Below are 17,978 nucleotides of genomic sequence, written 5' to 3' on the forward strand. Positions count from 1 at the left end.
TGTTGTTTAAATTGGCATTTCCCTGATGACAAATGATTTTTCAGGACATTAGCAGGTGCTCACTGATCATTGCTACTTCTTTTGGCCCAGAATATTTGGGCAAAGGTGTTTTGCTGGTAGGTAATGTTCAGTTGACTGAATGTTGATCCAGTCTTCCATACAGTTTTTTTCCAATTTCTTTGGTCAGTTTGTTCCAGCAAGAAAAGTGTCAACATTCTTTTATTTTGTTAATTTTATTTATTTTGAAAGGGAGTGAACATGAGTGGGGGAACGGCAGAGAGAGAGAGAGAGAGAGAGAGAGAGAGAGAGAGAGAATCCCAAGCAGGCCACCAGATGCTGAACCAACTGAGCCACCCAGGTTCCCCTTCAAATCCTTTTATTGTGGAATTGTCTCTTTCTTTAATTCTCTTAGTTTTTGTCTCAAGTATTTGAAGTTTTGAGTTGCAAACAAATTTAGTAGTATTGTCTTTTCTTGATGAATTGACTTTTTTTTTTATCATTTTGAAATGCCCCTAATTATCAGAATACCTTTTGTCCTGGTGTCTATTTTGCATTGCATTAATCGTCTCCAGTATTCTTAATGTTTTTTGTATTTTATCTCTTTCCATCCTTTTACTTTTAAGCTGTCTGCATTCTTACATTTAAAAGTATTTCTTGTAAACAGCCTACAATTGGGTCTTACATTTTTGTTCAGTCTGACAGTCTATCCTGTGTGTTGTTGTTGTTGTTTTGGAGTTAATACATTTCGAGTCAATGTAATTACCAGTAGTGTTCAGTTTATCTACAATGTTATGTTTTCTCTTTGTCCTCTTTTCATTCTTTTTCCTCCTTTTCTGCCCTCTTTTGGACTAATTAAGCTTTCTTTAGTATTCCATAAGTTTCCTTCTATTGGCGTTTTAGATACATGACTTTGTTTTATTTTTAGAGGTTGCTCTAGAGATTACAATGTGCACCAAGTACCAAGCTACTGTGAACTATTATTACATCCCTTCAAATATAAGAACTTTAATAAACATATACAGTGGACCTTGAAAAACAAAGGGGTTAGGAGCATTGAGCCCTGTATGGTTGAAAATCTGTGTATAACTTGTGACTCTCCCCAAACTTAACTCTACTGATAGCTCACCATTAATTGGAAGCCTTACTGATAACATAAACAGTTTATTAACACATATTTTGTATGTTTACTGTATAATCACAATAAAGTAAGCTAGAAAAAAGAAAGCGTTATTGAGAAAATCGTAAAGCAAAGAAAATACATTTACAGTAGTGTATCGTATTTATTGAAACAAATTTGCATGTAAGTAAACCCATGTAGTTCAAACCCATGTTTTTTGAGGGTCAAGTATATTCCATATACAACTCTGTTGTTTCTTGTTTTATTGTTTTACATTTTATTTCTATAAAAGTCATAAATTCTATGATTTATTGTTATTATTTATGCTTTAAGCAGTCATTTGCCTTTTAAATTGTATGTGTGCCCACATATTTTCCATTTCCATAGTCTTCATTTGTTCATGTAGATCTGGGTTTACATTTGGTATTATTTCCCTTTACCCTAGAGAACTTCCTTTTACATTTCTTATAATTTTGGTCTGTCAGCAATTGATTCCTTCAGTTTTTATTTATCTAAAAATATTTTACCTTCATTTTTGAAGGATATTTTCACTGGTTATAGAAATTTAAGTTGACTGTTTTGTTTTTATTTTATTAACATGAAGATGTTATTTCATTATCTTCTGGCTTGATTTTTACTGATGAGAAGTCAGACGTTATTTTTGTCATTGTTTCCCTATAATGTTGTGTCTTAATTCTCTGGCTGCTTCTAAAACTTTTATCTTTGGGGGGTGCCTGGGTGGCTCAGTTGGTTAAGTGTCTGACTCTTGATTTCAGCTTAGGTCACAAACTCACAGCCCGTGAGTTCAAGCCCCATGTCAGGCTCTGCACTGACATCATGAAGTCTGCTTGAGCTTCTCTGTCTTCTTTTCTCTCTGCCTCTCCCCTGTTCATGTGTGAACATACACTCTCTCTCTCAAAAACAAATAAACATTTTTTAAAAAACAACTTTTACCTTTGCTTTCCATCAGTGTGTTTACAATGTGCCTATATGTGGTTTATGTGTGTGTTTATTCTGTCTATTGAGCATCTTAGCTATGTGAATCCATATGTACTATTCTCCTCTACTTCCGGGAAGCTAACTATATATGTTAGACTTATTGATACTTTTCCACAGGGCACTGAAGCCTTGGTTGTTTGTTTATTTTTGTTTGTTTTTTGTTTACATCTTTCTCCCTTCTTTCAGTTTGGATCATTTCTATTGTCTCCCCCTCATGTTCACTGAACTTCTCTTCTGCATTGTCCTATAAGCTGTTAAATACATCCTTTGAATTTTTCATTTCAGATATTATATTTTTCCAGTTTAGAATTTTTATTTGGTTATTTTGGTAGAGTTGTTTCTCTGCTGAGATTCCCCATATATTCATCGATTATGTTCATCTTTTCCTTTCAACACTTGAACATTTTCATAACGGTTGTTTTGGGGGCCTTGGATCTGTATCTACTCTCTTGGTTTGGGGTCACATTTGCCTATTTTGTTGCTTGTCTGATACATCTTTTATTGTCCTGGATATTGTAGATATTATATTGTGTATATTCTGGATTTTGTTGTTTTCCTTTAAAGAGTTTGACTTTGTTATGATAGGTAGTTAATTTACTGGCAGATTAGCTTTATTCTACTGAGGATTCTTTTTAAACTTTGTTAGAGAGGGATTAACATAGTTTCTATTCTGGGGCTAGTGTAATCCTACACTTAAGGGGTACCATTTCTGTAAAATCAACTAAATGTCTGGAATATTTATTTAAGTTACCCCACTCTGGCTAAGCAGAAATCCAACACTGCCAGGTATTAGTGATCTCAGAACTCTGTGTTCAGCTTATGGACCCCTAGTAGCTGCACTCTGCTGGTTCATGGAGTTTTGCCCTCAAGTGCAGATTAAAAGTTGGCCAAAGACATAAGAAGATCACTATAAAGGTTTCTAGGATTTCTTTTCTACATGGCTTCCTCTTCTCAATTACCCTGTCTCTCATATCCCAGTTCCCTCAGCCCCATACTCTGATCTCTGTTTCTTCCATGCAGTGAGATCACAGATTTCTGGCTTCTACTTTTCTGGGTCCATGTTCGGAAAGTGCTCTCAGCCAAAAAAAAAAGAGGGATATGGAGGCCTCATGAGTTTCCTTATCTCTAGAATCACAGCCCATATTATCTCTTGTCCAGTGCCTGAAAACAGTTGCTTCATATATTGTGTTCAGTTTTATATTTGTTTCCAGGGAAAGGGTAAGTCTAATACCTATTACAACATTGTGGCTGGAATAAAGTCAACGATCATTTTAAATTATTCAGAATTGCCCTGTACTCAAGGAAACATATGTTAGGGGCCTCTGTCTTTGCACCAGCTGTTATCACCCCCAGGAAAAGGAGTGTGTTAGTATCGCTCACAGCCCCCAAACAGCATATCAGGAATAGTTCCTATGGGAACTAAATCAAGGTGACTTCCCAGGGCAATTCATGTGACAGGAAATGAGGACACTTTCACTTTATATACATAATTGAAAACTTTATGTTCGTTTAGTAGCTGAGTAGTGTTTCTGTTCAGGCTGCTATAATGAAATACCATGGATGGGTGGCTTATAAACAACAGAAATTTATTTATCATAGTTCTTATGGCTAGGAAGTCCAAGATCAAGGTGTTGGCAGATTCACTGTCTGGTGAGAACCTGCTTCCTGGTTCAGAGATGGCTCTCATATGTCTCTTGCCTCACATGGAGAAGGAGAAGAGAGTTCCTTGGGGTGTCTCTTTGGGGTGGAGCATTAATCCCATTCATGAAAGCTCTGCCCTCATTACCTAATCACACTGTGTTCCCAAAGACCCCATTCCCTAAAACCATCACATTAGGGCTTAGGATTTCAACACATGAATTTTGGAGGGCCATAAACATTCAGTCCATCACACCCATGGAATCAGAGGATCATAAGACCATGGTTCAAATAAGGTACTCAGTGGCATTCTTCTATACCTACTGTTAGCAAGTGCAGGAATGAACTGGGTTGAGGAGAGATCCTCTGGGGTCAAGTTCAATGGAAGCTGATATATACATTTTTCCTCTTCATGAGCCTAACGGGTCATTCTCAAAGTCTTTCTTTAAGTGATAGAACCATCTCTCCCCAACTCCTACACTCATAAATGAAATCCTTTGCAGGGCTGTTATGTTTATTTGAGGGTTAAAAGAATGATGTGGAGCATCTCTCTTGCCCCATCCACTGGCTATAGTTCAGAAATGTCTTTACAAAATCCTAGGACTCTATGGAACACATTTGAAAACCACTGAACTAGAACATATCCTGATAATATCAGAGCCTCCCTAGTCCCTAACCCAGACCCCTGTCTTTGATATAATCCAGTGATTCTCAACTTTGTCTGCCCATTGGGATAACCAAGAGCTTTGAACAAAGTACTACTGTTCAGACCCCACTTCTAGAATGCAGATTTAATTGGTCCAGGTCAGATCCCAGGCATGGTATTCTTTATGAAGCTTCCTGATGATTCTAACGTACAGCCAGGGTTGAGAAGCTTTCATCAGACAGTTTCTGGTTACATTCCTTGTCTCCCACACTCAGTTCTTGCTCAGGCTCGAGCACTTGCTTTGAGCCTCAGAGATAAATGCCAGGATACCCCAGGGCTCTGGGTATTGGCCTGCATGAGTTGGGGAAATAGAAATCCCAGGGTGGGAGGTCATGAACATCTGCATTCCAAAGTCTTTCTGGGAGGACAACATACTCATCCACCCACACCATTGACTTTTCTGCCCACCTCACCTTGCAGTGTACTTGGAATATCTGAACAGGGTACAATGTTAGAGTGTCTTACTATGTAAGTTATAAAGAGTTCAGAGAGCAAAACAAGAATGCTCACTGGTGCCAGATTGCATGTCCTAACAGGCCTATGGTGATTTGTTCTGCACATTTACCACCAAAATGTGCTACAGATGTCATGGCAACCACACAAGAGCCCCACCCCAGAGGAATTATAGTATTGAAACATTAGATCAGTGCTTTTAAAACTTGATTGTGCTTCAGAATTATCTGGAGAGCATGTTAAAATGCACATTCCTTGGTCCCACTCTAGAAGATTGCAATCAATAGATCTGCAGTGGGGCCCAAGGATCTGTATTAACAACCAGTACCTTAGGTAATTCTGGTACAGTGGCCCAGGATCTCATCTTGAGAAGCATCAATTGCCAAATTAAGAGCAAAAGTTCCCCTCGTTCCTTCATACCCAGGCATATTTTCCTACTCTTGTAAAGCAAAATATCTTACAAACAGTAAATTTAAATTATCAGTGTCAGCAGAAAGTAGCACAAACACAGCTAACCCAAAAGAGTAGTTTATCTCCCACAAAGTCATGCTTGATTTTTGATGAGTTATATGATTTTTCTCAGACCCAAATAGCCCTCTTCTCTCATTGTGACAACCCTTACTTTAGATAAGCCGTAGATAAGACTGGGTGACTCATTTTCTTCCCATTTTTATGGATTTTTCAAGTTTTTATGCAGTGATCTCATGCTTGTTCTTAAAAGTAGACAAAAATCAAGTGCTTTTTACAAGGTAATCTAACTTACGCAAAATTTAAATGTATATGATCTATTATACATTGTGAAGTTATCCACTTCACAAAATAATTCTTCACATTGCAGAAGAACTTGCTTCCATAAACACATCCTTTAGAAGAGATATCTGTGTAGTTTTCAGAATGGTGGTTCAGTGATGAGCATTTGGCATCTAGGCTGAAGGGGCCCGGAAAGCATTTTTCTTATAAAAGTAAGCCACACCTTCAAAGTGACTGTATGTTTTCAAACAGTTCACGGGGGCGGGGGAACAGCCAAGAGAAATGCTGGGCTTAGTTGGTACTAAAAGTTTTCCACAAAATAATCAGCCCAATGTAGAATTCCATCAGGACTTGCCTTATTTAGTAACCATTTCAGGCAACACCCCTGCCATGGATGAAAGGTAGCAAAGAGGCTTTAAAAGATTCAGGTCTTACTCCCAGAAAAATGTAGAATCTAAGGGGGAGATGGAAACATGTGCTAAATAGGTCAATAAAGCCCTCAGTCAAAGACCCCCCTGGGGAGACTGACTGCTGGAAGGGTGGGAGGGGGAGCCCCTAGCTTGCCCCAGCCAGCATTGAGCTAGGGGCCTGTTTTGCCACGTCCATCTCTGTCTCAATGGAGTAAGTACTCAATTCACAGTGAAGGACATATTGGAACTGACAGCCTTACCATTGTGTATATAATATGTCATGGCTGACAGATGAAGAAATGGGATTCCGTGAAATGCAATGGGATATAGCCATCAGCCGAGGCTGGAGAAAAGCCGTGTTCTCCTGGACCCGTTAGAGAACACTCCTCAGTTCTCTTTGCCCCTTCACTGCAACCCATCTCAGTGCAGGGTTTAAAGCACCATTTCCCCCCATTAGTCCTGATCCTTTGTTGTGCTTCCCTTTTGTCCACCCTGCCCTTTGATTGTGCAGCTCTCCCAGCAGGGCAAATTGCAGCTGAAATGGTAGAAACAATGAGATCAGGCAGTGTCCAGATGGAGGCACTGGGAACCAGGCACACTTAACTGCATTACTTTCAGCCGGTCTGCCCTGGGTATAAGTGAGCAGGCCCCACCTTTCAACTGCCGGAGTGAAATCCACCCTCCTGACAGTCACATGGCCTTCCCCAAAGGCAGAGTTAATTGGAAAGTGAAATAATTAACAGGAGATGAGAGAGAACTAAGTAAAAATTGCATTGAAGGGGAGTTACCTTGCAAATGCCTTTAGTCCTTAAGTATTTGGGAAAGATTTTTTTGTTGTTGTTCAACACCTAATGCATTTGAGCGCTCCAATTTCCTTATAAGCATTATCAAATGAATGATTGGCAGTTTATTATCTTCTGTGTGCAGCCACATATTTTATCATGGCAATAGGCATCTCAAACATGATTTTGCTTATTCACTCAACAAACATTTATTGGGAACTTTCTGGGTGGTTTGCTTTGTAGTAGGCATAAGGGATAAGAAGATAAATGAGTCTCTGACCTCAAAGTACTTACAGTCTAGGAGAGGGAGACAGAAAAGTACACAAATAAATGACACAAAGCATTATGGGGATTGTGATCGATGCCTTTATGAGAGACAATGGTGTTTGCAGAAGGGAATGGCATAAGGAATTAGGCTGCAGGGGGTAACTGTGTTTGAGACAATATGTTATAATATACAGGCCATTAATCTCACTATTGATAAAAAATAAAATATCCCCATAGCAAAATGTGTGTTCCTTTATTTATTCAATAAATGTTTATTCAATAAAAGTGCCTACTACTCGCCAGGTACTGTGCTTGGTACTCGTGTGATGGTGTGTACAGGCTAGAAAGGGAAATGGGCTTTAATTCAATTAATGCACAAATAAAATGTAAAATTAAAACTAAAATAAAAGTACAACAAAGATGACATACCTGTTTTCATGAAAACTTCTAACAGGAGTACTTCTCTAAGGTAGGGGGCCTCCCTACAATCGAGCTGAGATTCAAACGTGAAGAGTAATAATTAAGGATTCTGCTAGGTTCCAAGAAGAAAAAGACGGAGCAATCGAGGGAAACTGGTGGGATCAGAGACCAAAAATTCCAGTTTCACTATGAAGTCCCAGTGTGAACTTCAGTGATCAGATCTAGAAAAGTGTGGGGAGGTGTGGCAAGAAAGTTGGGAGGGGGGCAGGGGAAACAGGTGACTGTAAGTCCTGCTTTGCCGGAGTCCAAACTAGGAACTCAGATTTTTCTTTTTTTTTTTGCACTGTAATGTTTAAGAAGTGCCAGCACTAATTCTCAGAAGTGTTCTAGTATGAGTTACCGCTTATACTATTGCACTAAAGAGTGAGAAATTTTGTTTCCAAGCCCTTTTGTAGACCTGTCATCCTGTGAGTACACACACAGTGCCAACTAAAATCTGAAATACAAATGACAAATTAACAGAGCCCTGATTCATAAAAGATAAGTGGCATTCAACATTTTATGCCATGAATAAGATTCCTGTATTTTTTAAAAAATGGGACAGCAGCTTATGTCCACAGCAGTAATTTCTAGCAAAGCCAAGTGCAGGATTAGTCTAGATGTTGATGATTAGTGATGTCCCCTAAAACATTGCAAGATGAAGAAAAAGTAAATACAAAAAAGTAAATTTTTGTCTTAATTTTCTCCTAGGCACTTATAGGCTTAGCCTGGGGAGACTGTCTCATGATACTTAAAAAACAGAGTCCAATACTGGAAGTATAAACAGGATTTCACAAAATCAGGGAGGCAGAAAATAACTAGGGATTCCAGGAACCACTGTGAAAAAAACCCTACTTGCTTTACTGCATTGAATTTTACCCATAATGCTTTCTGACACCTGTGTTTTGATTCTTAATAGGGACTATAAGCAGTGTTTTCTAATGAAGCGTAAATGCTAGAACATCAATGGCAAATAGGCACAGATAGATGATAGAAACATGGGTAGATACATAGATAAAGACAGATACATATTACAGGTTAAAACTTCCTAAGTCCACTAAGCCAACCATCATTTACTTCTCAGTGGAGATATTATCCAAAGCTTTCTTCAATTTACTAGTATTTTCCATTCTTTAACACATCTTAGGATAATGCATCCTGTATGTTTACTGCTTGTGTTTATAAAACAGTACTTATGATAAACTTTGAAGAATGCTTCTTTACACTGGTGGCATGGCTTAAAATCTATCTGCAATAATGTTAGTGTATCTACATTAAAAAAAAATTGGGTTAATGTCTTGGGCAAGCTGGGTGGCTCAACCAGTTGAGCATCCACCTTCAGCTCAGGTCATGATCTCACGGTTCATGAGTTCAAGTCCCTCATTGGACTCGCTGCTGTCAGCACATAGCCTGCCTCCGATCTTCTGTCCCAATCTCTTTATGTCCCTTCCCAGCTTGTGCTCTCTATTAAAAATAAATCAACCTTAAAAAACCTTTTAATATCTCAAAAAGACATTCATTAACTACTCCCTCTGTGACTTTGTAGGCACTGGTTATGTCTGGCCTCTAGCACAGGTTCTGCCTTTCCGGACTGAAGGGTCAGTCCTCAGGAAGGTGCCGAAGTCTGGAGACTTTCCTGTAGAATTCATGCTGGGAGAAGCACAGCTGACAGAGTTGGGAGCAGTGATCTTGAGTGACTGTGCATTTTTTTTTGACCCATTTATGTCCACGAGACTCAAGGTTCCTTTTGAGATTGTCCAGGAGTTTTCTCAAGAAAGCTGTCAGTGCCTAACTTGGGTTTCAGGATGCCTCAGCATACTAACTCCCAACACCACATCGCTCCTAAAAGTCAGAAGGGTGGAAGGTCTTTTGAGTTTCTTTCCTACTCCATTTCTTCTTCTCCATGTCCTTGACTGGCTCCCTTGTCTTCACACAGTCTTCAAATTCCCCCCTTAGTTCCTCAGTTTGTGCTGTTTTTCCTTGTTGCAGTGGTTCCCAGTGAACTACTTGTTTGAGCACAGAGATGCTAAACTCCCAGGTAAAGTGCAAACAGAAATGAACTTCAGTAGGAGGAAGCAAAGGAAGGACATGAGTTGGAGGGGAAGCTGGGACAGAAGTAAGAGGCAGCTTGAGTTAGGCAAAGGGACTGGGGAGTTGGAAAGTTCACATTCTCTCCTGGGCTCTGCCACCATAGGCAGGACTCACCATTAGAAAAGTTTCAGCTTTTTCATGCATACAAGTCGGGCTAAGCTAAGTGACCAAGCTAAGTGACCTGCAGGGCCTGTCCTCTATGCTGAGATTGCATTCAACCAAAAGATTGGTAAAAGTTCCTATTGTTAAGGGGGATAAAGATGGTGATCAAAGCATCCTTATTAATGTTCCAAATCTGTGCCACATGTTTTTACTTCTGCAAATGAGAAAACCTTCAAAACCATTCTGGAATTAAAGGTGGCCATTACCAACTTTCAAATAATAAAGCCTTTTGACATTGAATTTTAAATATCTCCAACATGCTCATCTTTGTTTCTCTCTCTCTCCTTCTCCACCTGCCCCACCTTTAGGCTTACGAGCGGCCACAGAAACACTCAGCTCTCCACTATGACCCAGGCCTCCCACAGGACGTCACCAGTGACACCTTAAAACCAAAGCACCAGCAAAAAAGCAGCAGCCAGAACCACATGGACTGGTCCACCAACTCTGACAGTGGACCTGCCACTCAGAATTGCTTCATCAGTCCAGAGTCTGGCAGAGAAACTGCAAGCACCAGCAAGATCCCTGCTCTTGAGCCCGTGGCTTCCTTTGCAAAGGCCCAGGGTAAGAAAGGCAGTGCAGGGAGCACATGGAGTCAGTTGTCCAACAGCAGCAAAGATCTGCTCTTGGGAGGCGTGGTCCCATCCCCAGGCAGCCACAGCTCACCAGCCCCACCCAGCAGCTCTGTCGAGTGCAATGGGCTTCAGCCCTTGGTAGATCAAGATGGCGGAGTTGCAAAGGAGCCCCCAGAACCACCTACTATAGGCAGCAAGAAAAAGTCCAGTAAAAAAGATGTGATAAGTCAAACCATATCAAACCCGGACCTGGACTGGGTCAAGAATGCCCAGAAAGCATTTGACAATACAGAAGGGAAAAGGGAAGGCTACTCTGCAGATAATGCCCAAGAGGCATCACCAGCCAGGCAGAACACGAGTTCTGTCAGTAATCCTGAAAATGACTCAAGTCATGTCCGGATTACTATCCCTATCAAGGCACCCTGTCTAGATCCAACCAGCCATAAGAGGAAAAAGAGACAGTCCATCAAAGCAGTGGTGGAAAAGATCATGCCAGAGAAAGCCCTGGCTTCTGGAATCACTATGAGCAGTGAAGTGGTTAATAGGATACTCTCCAACCCTGAGGGAAATAAGAAAGATCCCCGTGTCCCTAAGTTGAGTAAAATGATAGAGAACGAGTCCCCCTCAGTTGGCCTTGAAACAAGTGGAAATGCCGAGAAAGTCGTTCCAGGAGGTCTGTCTAAGCAGCGGAAGCCACCCATGATCGTGACGCCTCCAGCGTGCACAGACCACTCTCCATCAAGAAAGCTGCCAGAAATCCAGCATCCCAAATTTGCTGCAAAACGGAGGTGGACATGCAGCAAACCAAAGCCCACCAGTATGCTTCGGGAGGCAGTCATGGCCACCTCCGATAAACTGATGGTGGAACCGCCATCTGCCTATCCCATCACCCCATCCAGCCCTCTGTACACCAACACAGACAGTCTTACTGTGATCACGCCAGTCAAGAAGAAGCGGGGGCGGCCGAAGAAGCAGCCTTTGCTCACGGTTGAGACGATTCACGAGGGGACTTCTACCAGCCCGGTCAGTCCCATCAGCCGGGAGTTCCCTGGCACGAAGAAAAGAAAGAGACGACGCAGTTTAGCTAAGTTGGCCCAACTAGTGCCAGGAGAGGACAAGCCCATGAGTGAGATGAAATTTCACAAAAAAGTTGGAAAGCTTGGGGTGTTGGATAAGAAGACCATCAAAACTATCAATAAGATGAAAACACTCAAGAGAAAAAATATCTTGAACCAGATCTTGTCCTGCTCCAGCAACATTGCTCTGAAGGCTAAAGCTCCCCCAGAGACCAGCCCTGGGGCAGCAGCCATCGAGAGCAAATTGGGCAAGCAGATTAATGTCAGCAAGAGGGGAACCATCTACATTGGCAAGAAGAGGGGCAGGAAGCCAAGAGCAGAGCTGCCACCCCCATCTGAGGAACCCAAAACAGCCATCAAGCACCCAAGGCCTGTTTCTAGCCAGCCGGATGTTCCAGCCGTGCCTTCCAACTTTCAGTCACTTGTGGCGTCTTCACCAGCAGCTATGCACCCACTTTCAACACAGTTAGGTGGGTCAAATGGCAACCTGAGCCCCGCCAGCACTGAAACCAATTTTTCAGAGTTGAAAACTATGCCAAATCTCCAGCCTATCAGTGCTCTTCCAACCAAAACCCAAAAGGGAATACACAGTGGAGCCTGGAAGCTGTCTCCCCCCAGGCTGATGGCCAACTCACCTTCCCACCTTTGCGAGATTGGGTCACTCAAGGAAATAACGCTGTCCCCCGTGAGCGAGTCGCACAGTGAGGAGACCATCCCAAGCGACAGCGGCATTGGGACGGACAACAACAGCACGTCTGACCAAGCAGAGAAGAGTTCAGAATCCCGACGGAGGTACTCTTTTGACTTCTGCTCCCTGGACAACCCGGAGACCATTCCGTCTGACACCAGCACAAAGAACCGGCATGGCCACCGGCAGAAGCATCTCATGGTGGACAACTTCCTGGCCCATGAAAGCCTCAAGAAGCCAAAGCACAAGAGGAAACGGAAAAGCCTGCAAAATCGTGATGACCTTCAGTTTCTGGCAGACCTGGAAGAGCTCATCACCAAGTTCCAGGTGTTCAGGATCTCCCACCGGAGTTACACCTTCTACCACGAGAATCCGTATCCCAGCATTTTTCGGATTAATTTCGATCACTATTACCCGGTGCCATATATCCAGTATGACCCGTTGCTCTATCTTCGCAGGACTTCAGACTTGAAGTCAAAGAAGAAGCGTGGTAGGCCTGCAAAAACCAATGACACCATGACAAAGGTGCCTTTTTTACAAGGGTTCAGCTACCCTATTCCCAGTGGAAGTTACTATGCACCCTATGGAATGCCTTACACATCAATGCCTATGATGAACCTTGGTTATTACAGTCAGTACCCAGCTCCTTTGTACCTGTCGCACACACTTGGAGCAGCTTCCCCATTCATGAGGCCAACAGTGCCACCACCTCAGTTCCACACAAGCTCCCACGTGAAGATGTCTGGTACAGCTAAGCATAAAGCAAAGCATGGAGTGCACCTGCAGGGACCTGTCGGCATGGGCCTCGGCGACATGCAGCCATCCCTGAATCCTCCCAAGGCGGGCAGTGCCGGTCTGTCCAGTGGTCGGCTCCACAAGAGAAAACACAAACACAAGCATAAGCACAAGGAAGACCGGATCCTGGGGACCCATGACAACCTGAGTGGTCTCTTTGCAGGCAAAGCCACAGGCTTCTCCAGCCACATCCTGAGCGAGCGGCTGAGTAGTGCGGACAAGGAGCTCCCACTAGTGAGTGAGAAGAATAAGCATAAGGAGAAGCAGAAGCACCAGCACAGTGAAGCCGGCCACAAAGCTTCTAAGAACAACTTTGAGGTGGACACCCTGTCTACACTGTCACTTTCTGATGCCCAGCATTGGACACAGGCCAAGGACAAAGGTGACTTGAGCAGTGAGCCTGCAGACTCGTGCACAAAGAGGTACTCTGGCAGTGGTGGGGATGGTGGCAGCACCCGACCCGAGAGCCTGGACGTGTTCAGTGACATGACCCCTTCAAATGACAAGTGGGACAGTGACATGAGTGGGAGTAAAAGGAGGAGCTATGAGGGCTTTGGGACATACAGGGAAAAGGACATCCAAGCCTTCAAGATGAGCCGCAAGGAGAGAAGTTCTTACGACTCCTCCCTGTCTCCAGGTAAGGCCGTGTTTCTCCTCAGACCTAGGCTGTCTTATTATTTCGTTGCTGGGCTTTGCACGTCAGGAGTCTGCCATCATTGACACACTGTATTCACTAGTTTGCAGAGAGGTAGGGACCAGGTGGAAATGGGCGTTCTTCACATGTGACTTTGCAGCACTATTTATACACGGGTTACTTGGTATTTACTGCCTTTCCTCTCAGAGTCATTGCCTTGGGATCCATCAACCTAGAGACAGCCCCAGTAGCTACCTAGACTACAACCACACCCACTATGTGTATACTTTCTATTAGAGATGCTATGCTGAAGTCCTCATCCAATCTGATGGTGCAGTTTGTTAGTGGCATAAACCCTCTAAAACTCACTAAGAATGCCAGTAAGATCCCAAGAATGTCAATGCTGGATGGGAGCGATATCTAGTTCATCTGGCATGCTGCCTCCAGAAGTCCCACATCCTAGGTGAGAAGTCTACAGCAGAGCCATTGGAAGCTGCCCACCTGTGCATCCTCAAGTGTACCTAATGAGGGAGCCATAGCTCCAGGCTATCTTGTCCTCATTTTGTCCATGGGCATTTGATAAGCTTCCCTGAGGAGACCCCACTCATCATTTCCCCGCATGAAGGGGAGGGAGCCTGGCTGAAAGGTGTTGCAAGCCTCCTGCCCCTACGGGAACTTACTGCTGCATCTCTTGGCATGTCTGCTGGGAGTGGGATTTTGCCCACTGATTGCTAAACTTAAAGTACTGGTTGCTATTAGAAAGAGCTCATTCCTTGTCAGTTGCTGGCAGAATTTCCTTGCTAACGTTCCCACCCACACAGACCTTCCTTGCCACAGAAACTTGATACTTCGGCGTAAGTATCCCTTTGTCCCTGTCCAGACATCATGAAAGTGATAAGACTCTTGTAGAACAGAACAGTTGTTTATGAGGAAAACAGCAGAAGCACCTTTTTTAGGAGCTACAGAAACTAAAAGGATTTCTCATGCTCCCTCTACCCCCAGATAGTACAAGCACTCTGGCCACAGTCTGCTTTTAAAAGACTAGTCATCTTTATTTCAGGTTTGGGTGTAGTGTTTCTCCTCTGTGATGTGTACCTCTTCCCTCCTGGGTAGTCCATCATGAGTGAAGGTGAGGGCAGTGTATTCATGAGGAATTAGAGTCATTTTTCTAGGCCAGCAGACTTCAGAAGAAATATGATTATGAGTTGGAAACCACTTAAAGATTGCCTCAAATTACCACTAGCTCGTGAGTTGCTGTAATTGTGGATGTTCTCCTTGGTTAATGAAGAGACCAATTAGCAGTCATGTCTCCTACTGAAGGTGATAAATGGCCCACACTTCATAATTTCCCAAAGTGGATAAATTGCCCAAAGTGGATGTTCTCATCTAAGTTTCTCTGTTTCTCATCATCAGACTTTGTTGAAAGTATTTGTTTTTTTCTACACAAAGCTCAAATTAAGCCCACCTGGACGGAGTTGCTAGATTAAACTTTTACATGAGAAAAACTATTGCTCTCTTTCAATATGGTGAAATTGATCCACAGGTCCAACACCAGCCATGGACAGAGGGTTTTCTTCATTTTTGTATTGTCTTGGCATTATTTAGCAAAACAGTAATGTTGCCATGTTATTACTAAGAAGCCACAAGCAAGGATCCTAACTTAACAGACCTGAGAAGCAAGATCTTAGAAGCCAAAATCTCTATCCATCATTGCTCATTAGATTTCTCAGCAGTCATACCAAGATTTTTCTCTGGTTGGACTACATTTCTGGGTGCTGGTTGACTTCATGAAGGTTCCCAGATAGAGATCCATCTCTGATCCCTGTGTGTCTCTGGAGGTGCCCACCCTCTTAGCCATACAGTTGTATCTGGGTTTGCATTCCCATGATGGCATTACTTTCTTCAAAATTCCCCTTCCTGTCCCTATCTTCTTATTCATTCTTTACTCTGCCACATCAGGTGAAAAGAAACCAGCATTATGACAAGTGTCATAAAAGAAGCTGGGTTCAACCTAATTGGGTATTAATTGGGTACTCTGTGATGTAGGACCTTAGGCATGGCATTCTGTTTCTTTGGGTTAGTGTCTACTCATCTGTATCTGACAGGGTTGGGCCAGACCTCTTTCATATAGTATGTTTCAGTTCTTAAAGCCATTTCGCATGCATTTCTTGATGACACCCTACAATCTTAGAAGAGAGGTATTTTCATTTCTATTTTACAAATACATTGAGGTTCAGAGATCAAGTGACCTGCTCGGGTTTAGAAAGCCATTATTTATGATTTTAAGCCCAGGGCTTTGGCCATCGCATTGCAGCTTGAACACATGCCACCAATAGTTAAGCCAAGTCTAGAACACTGGTCCTGGTCCTCAGCTCAGTACTCATGTATTCCTCTATGGCCCTTCCTCTCAGATATCCATCCATCCCCCAATTACATGCCTTTCCCTAAGGCATCTTCACAGCGATTATGTGATAATTACAGAAGAGAGTAATTAAGGAAAGACCACATCCCTGTATTCAATTCCCAACCAATGAAAAAGGACCCCTAATGGCCCAACCTTTTCTAGACATTAGCCTGGAAATGTCTACCTGGACAGGCTTCCACCTCTGCTCCTACTGCAATCCAGTTCTCGGAGTTATTTTTGCTACTGCTTTGTGCTTACTCTGTGTTATATTTTTTTCTTCTTCAGCTTTTTAATGAATCATAGTTGTTGGTGGTTTCTATATCTATATGAGTTATGTCTGTTGTCCCTACACATTTTGTTGAATATGTTACTGGAGGAGATCAGATTCTCTATCACTCCCCTCCCTTCCAAACCTTGGCCTCATCTCACCTGTATTCCAAATGTCCCTGCTATTTCTGAACCCCAAAAGCATCAGGGACAAAATGCCTTTAGCAGCACTTGGAATTCAATGTCAGAGTTTGTCAAGACTCCCTGAAGAGTGCTCACCTTAATGTGACACACTTGAAGGAACACCAAGTCCCATTGAAAGGTGGAAGGCAGGTGGAGTGAGACTGAGGTTACTGGAGGCATTAAAACCTTTAGGAGACTTTACCTGAGTCAAGGTGTCTCTTCTGTGGATGATACTGAGGGTCCTGCTTGGAAAAAAGTATCAGTATTCCTCACAATTTCTCTCCCTCACCTTTTCTTTCTCCACTCTGGATTCATTCCCTTAGCATCCCAATGTCCTATTTCACATGAGCTAGTCTTTTCTAAAATAGATATGACATAAATATAGATGCCATTCTTTAGCCTGTTGAGGACCAGATTTAGGAGCTAAGTCAAGAGAGGACTTTGAGCATTCCCTGAGATCAGAGCTGATGGAAGACACCATATAAATGGAAGTCATTACCATTATGGAGACAGAAATTAGAGACTTCATTTAGCAATAGCAATAGTTGCACACTCCATTTCCTCTTTCCTGCTTGGAAAATCATTCTTTCTCCAACCCCCTTGGCCCAGCAGATGGATGCATTGTCTTGTTAGCCCCCTTACAACACACCTAGAGCTTAGAAGTCACATGGACTCTTTACCATTTTTCTCTATTTTACTCCTTCTGCTTTGTTTGTTTGTTTGTTTGTTTCAGAAGGCAGTGGATCTTTTGATCTGTTTTCTAAATGGATACCATCTGCTAAATCTCCATTTATAAAAATGCTTGTCTGGGACGAAATAATGGATAAGCAGTGGGAAGGTGCCATCCACAGATACCCAAAGCTGGAAGGAGCCTGATGGGCCCTCATGTGCACCTTTCTCCCACCAGGCATCACCATCTTTAGTGTACTGACATGCTGCAGATTCTTAGAAGAGCAATCCTGTCCAAGTTTGATAACACATAGTCAGAAGGATGCCACATGCTCTCAAAGCCAACTTCTCCTTAGGTGGTGGAAGAGGTCTGTAGTGTGAGTGATGTTCTCCCCATTCATACCACTTAGAAACAATTTTTGCATATTTTGACCTAATATTATGCTGGGAACTTCAGACATCTTGAGCCCTGCTATCCAGGCTCCCATATGATGTTGGAGACACAGTGAAAAGAGTCAATTTGCCTATGTTACCTCTTCATCCAATGCCATTAATTAGTCAAGGTAGCCATCCTGAGTCCACAGATGTCAAGTACTTTCCTCACAATGAATGGATGCTGAGAATGAATCCCTGGCTCTCCTCTCAGATGTCAGAATCTTGCCATGTAGGTAGGTAGATTCCCTTGAGCCTGGACTATTCCACCTCTCTTTGTGGCTTCTGCTTTGCCCTTTGCCAGCTCCTCTTCTTAGCGCCATGGGGCATTGTGGGAGGCAGTCTCTGTTGTCACTCATAGGCAGGAAATAGATGCCCAAGCCAAGAATAATACAAAACCCTCCTCCAATCAGGCATCCAGATG

At 42.7% G+C, this 17,978-nt stretch overlaps 1 protein-coding gene across 2 annotated transcripts in view; it reads left to right on the plus strand.

Moving 5' to 3' along the window:
* Positions 1-17,978, plus strand: part of SETBP1 (SET binding protein 1) — a 377,247-nt gene that overhangs the window by 253,871 nt on the left and 105,398 nt on the right. For both annotated transcript variants that reach the window (XM_043558706.1, XM_043558707.1), the window contains exon 4: positions 10,143-13,602. In XM_043558706.1, the coding sequence (XP_043414641.1) occupies positions 10,143-13,602 (3,460 nt within the window). The remainder of the gene's footprint in view (positions 1-10,142; positions 13,603-17,978) is intronic.

This window comes from Prionailurus bengalensis, chromosome D3 (assembly GCF_016509475.1).
Source record: "Prionailurus bengalensis isolate Pbe53 chromosome D3, Fcat_Pben_1.1_paternal_pri, whole genome shotgun sequence".
Classification (NCBI taxonomy): domain Eukaryota; kingdom Metazoa; phylum Chordata; class Mammalia; order Carnivora; family Felidae; genus Prionailurus; species Prionailurus bengalensis.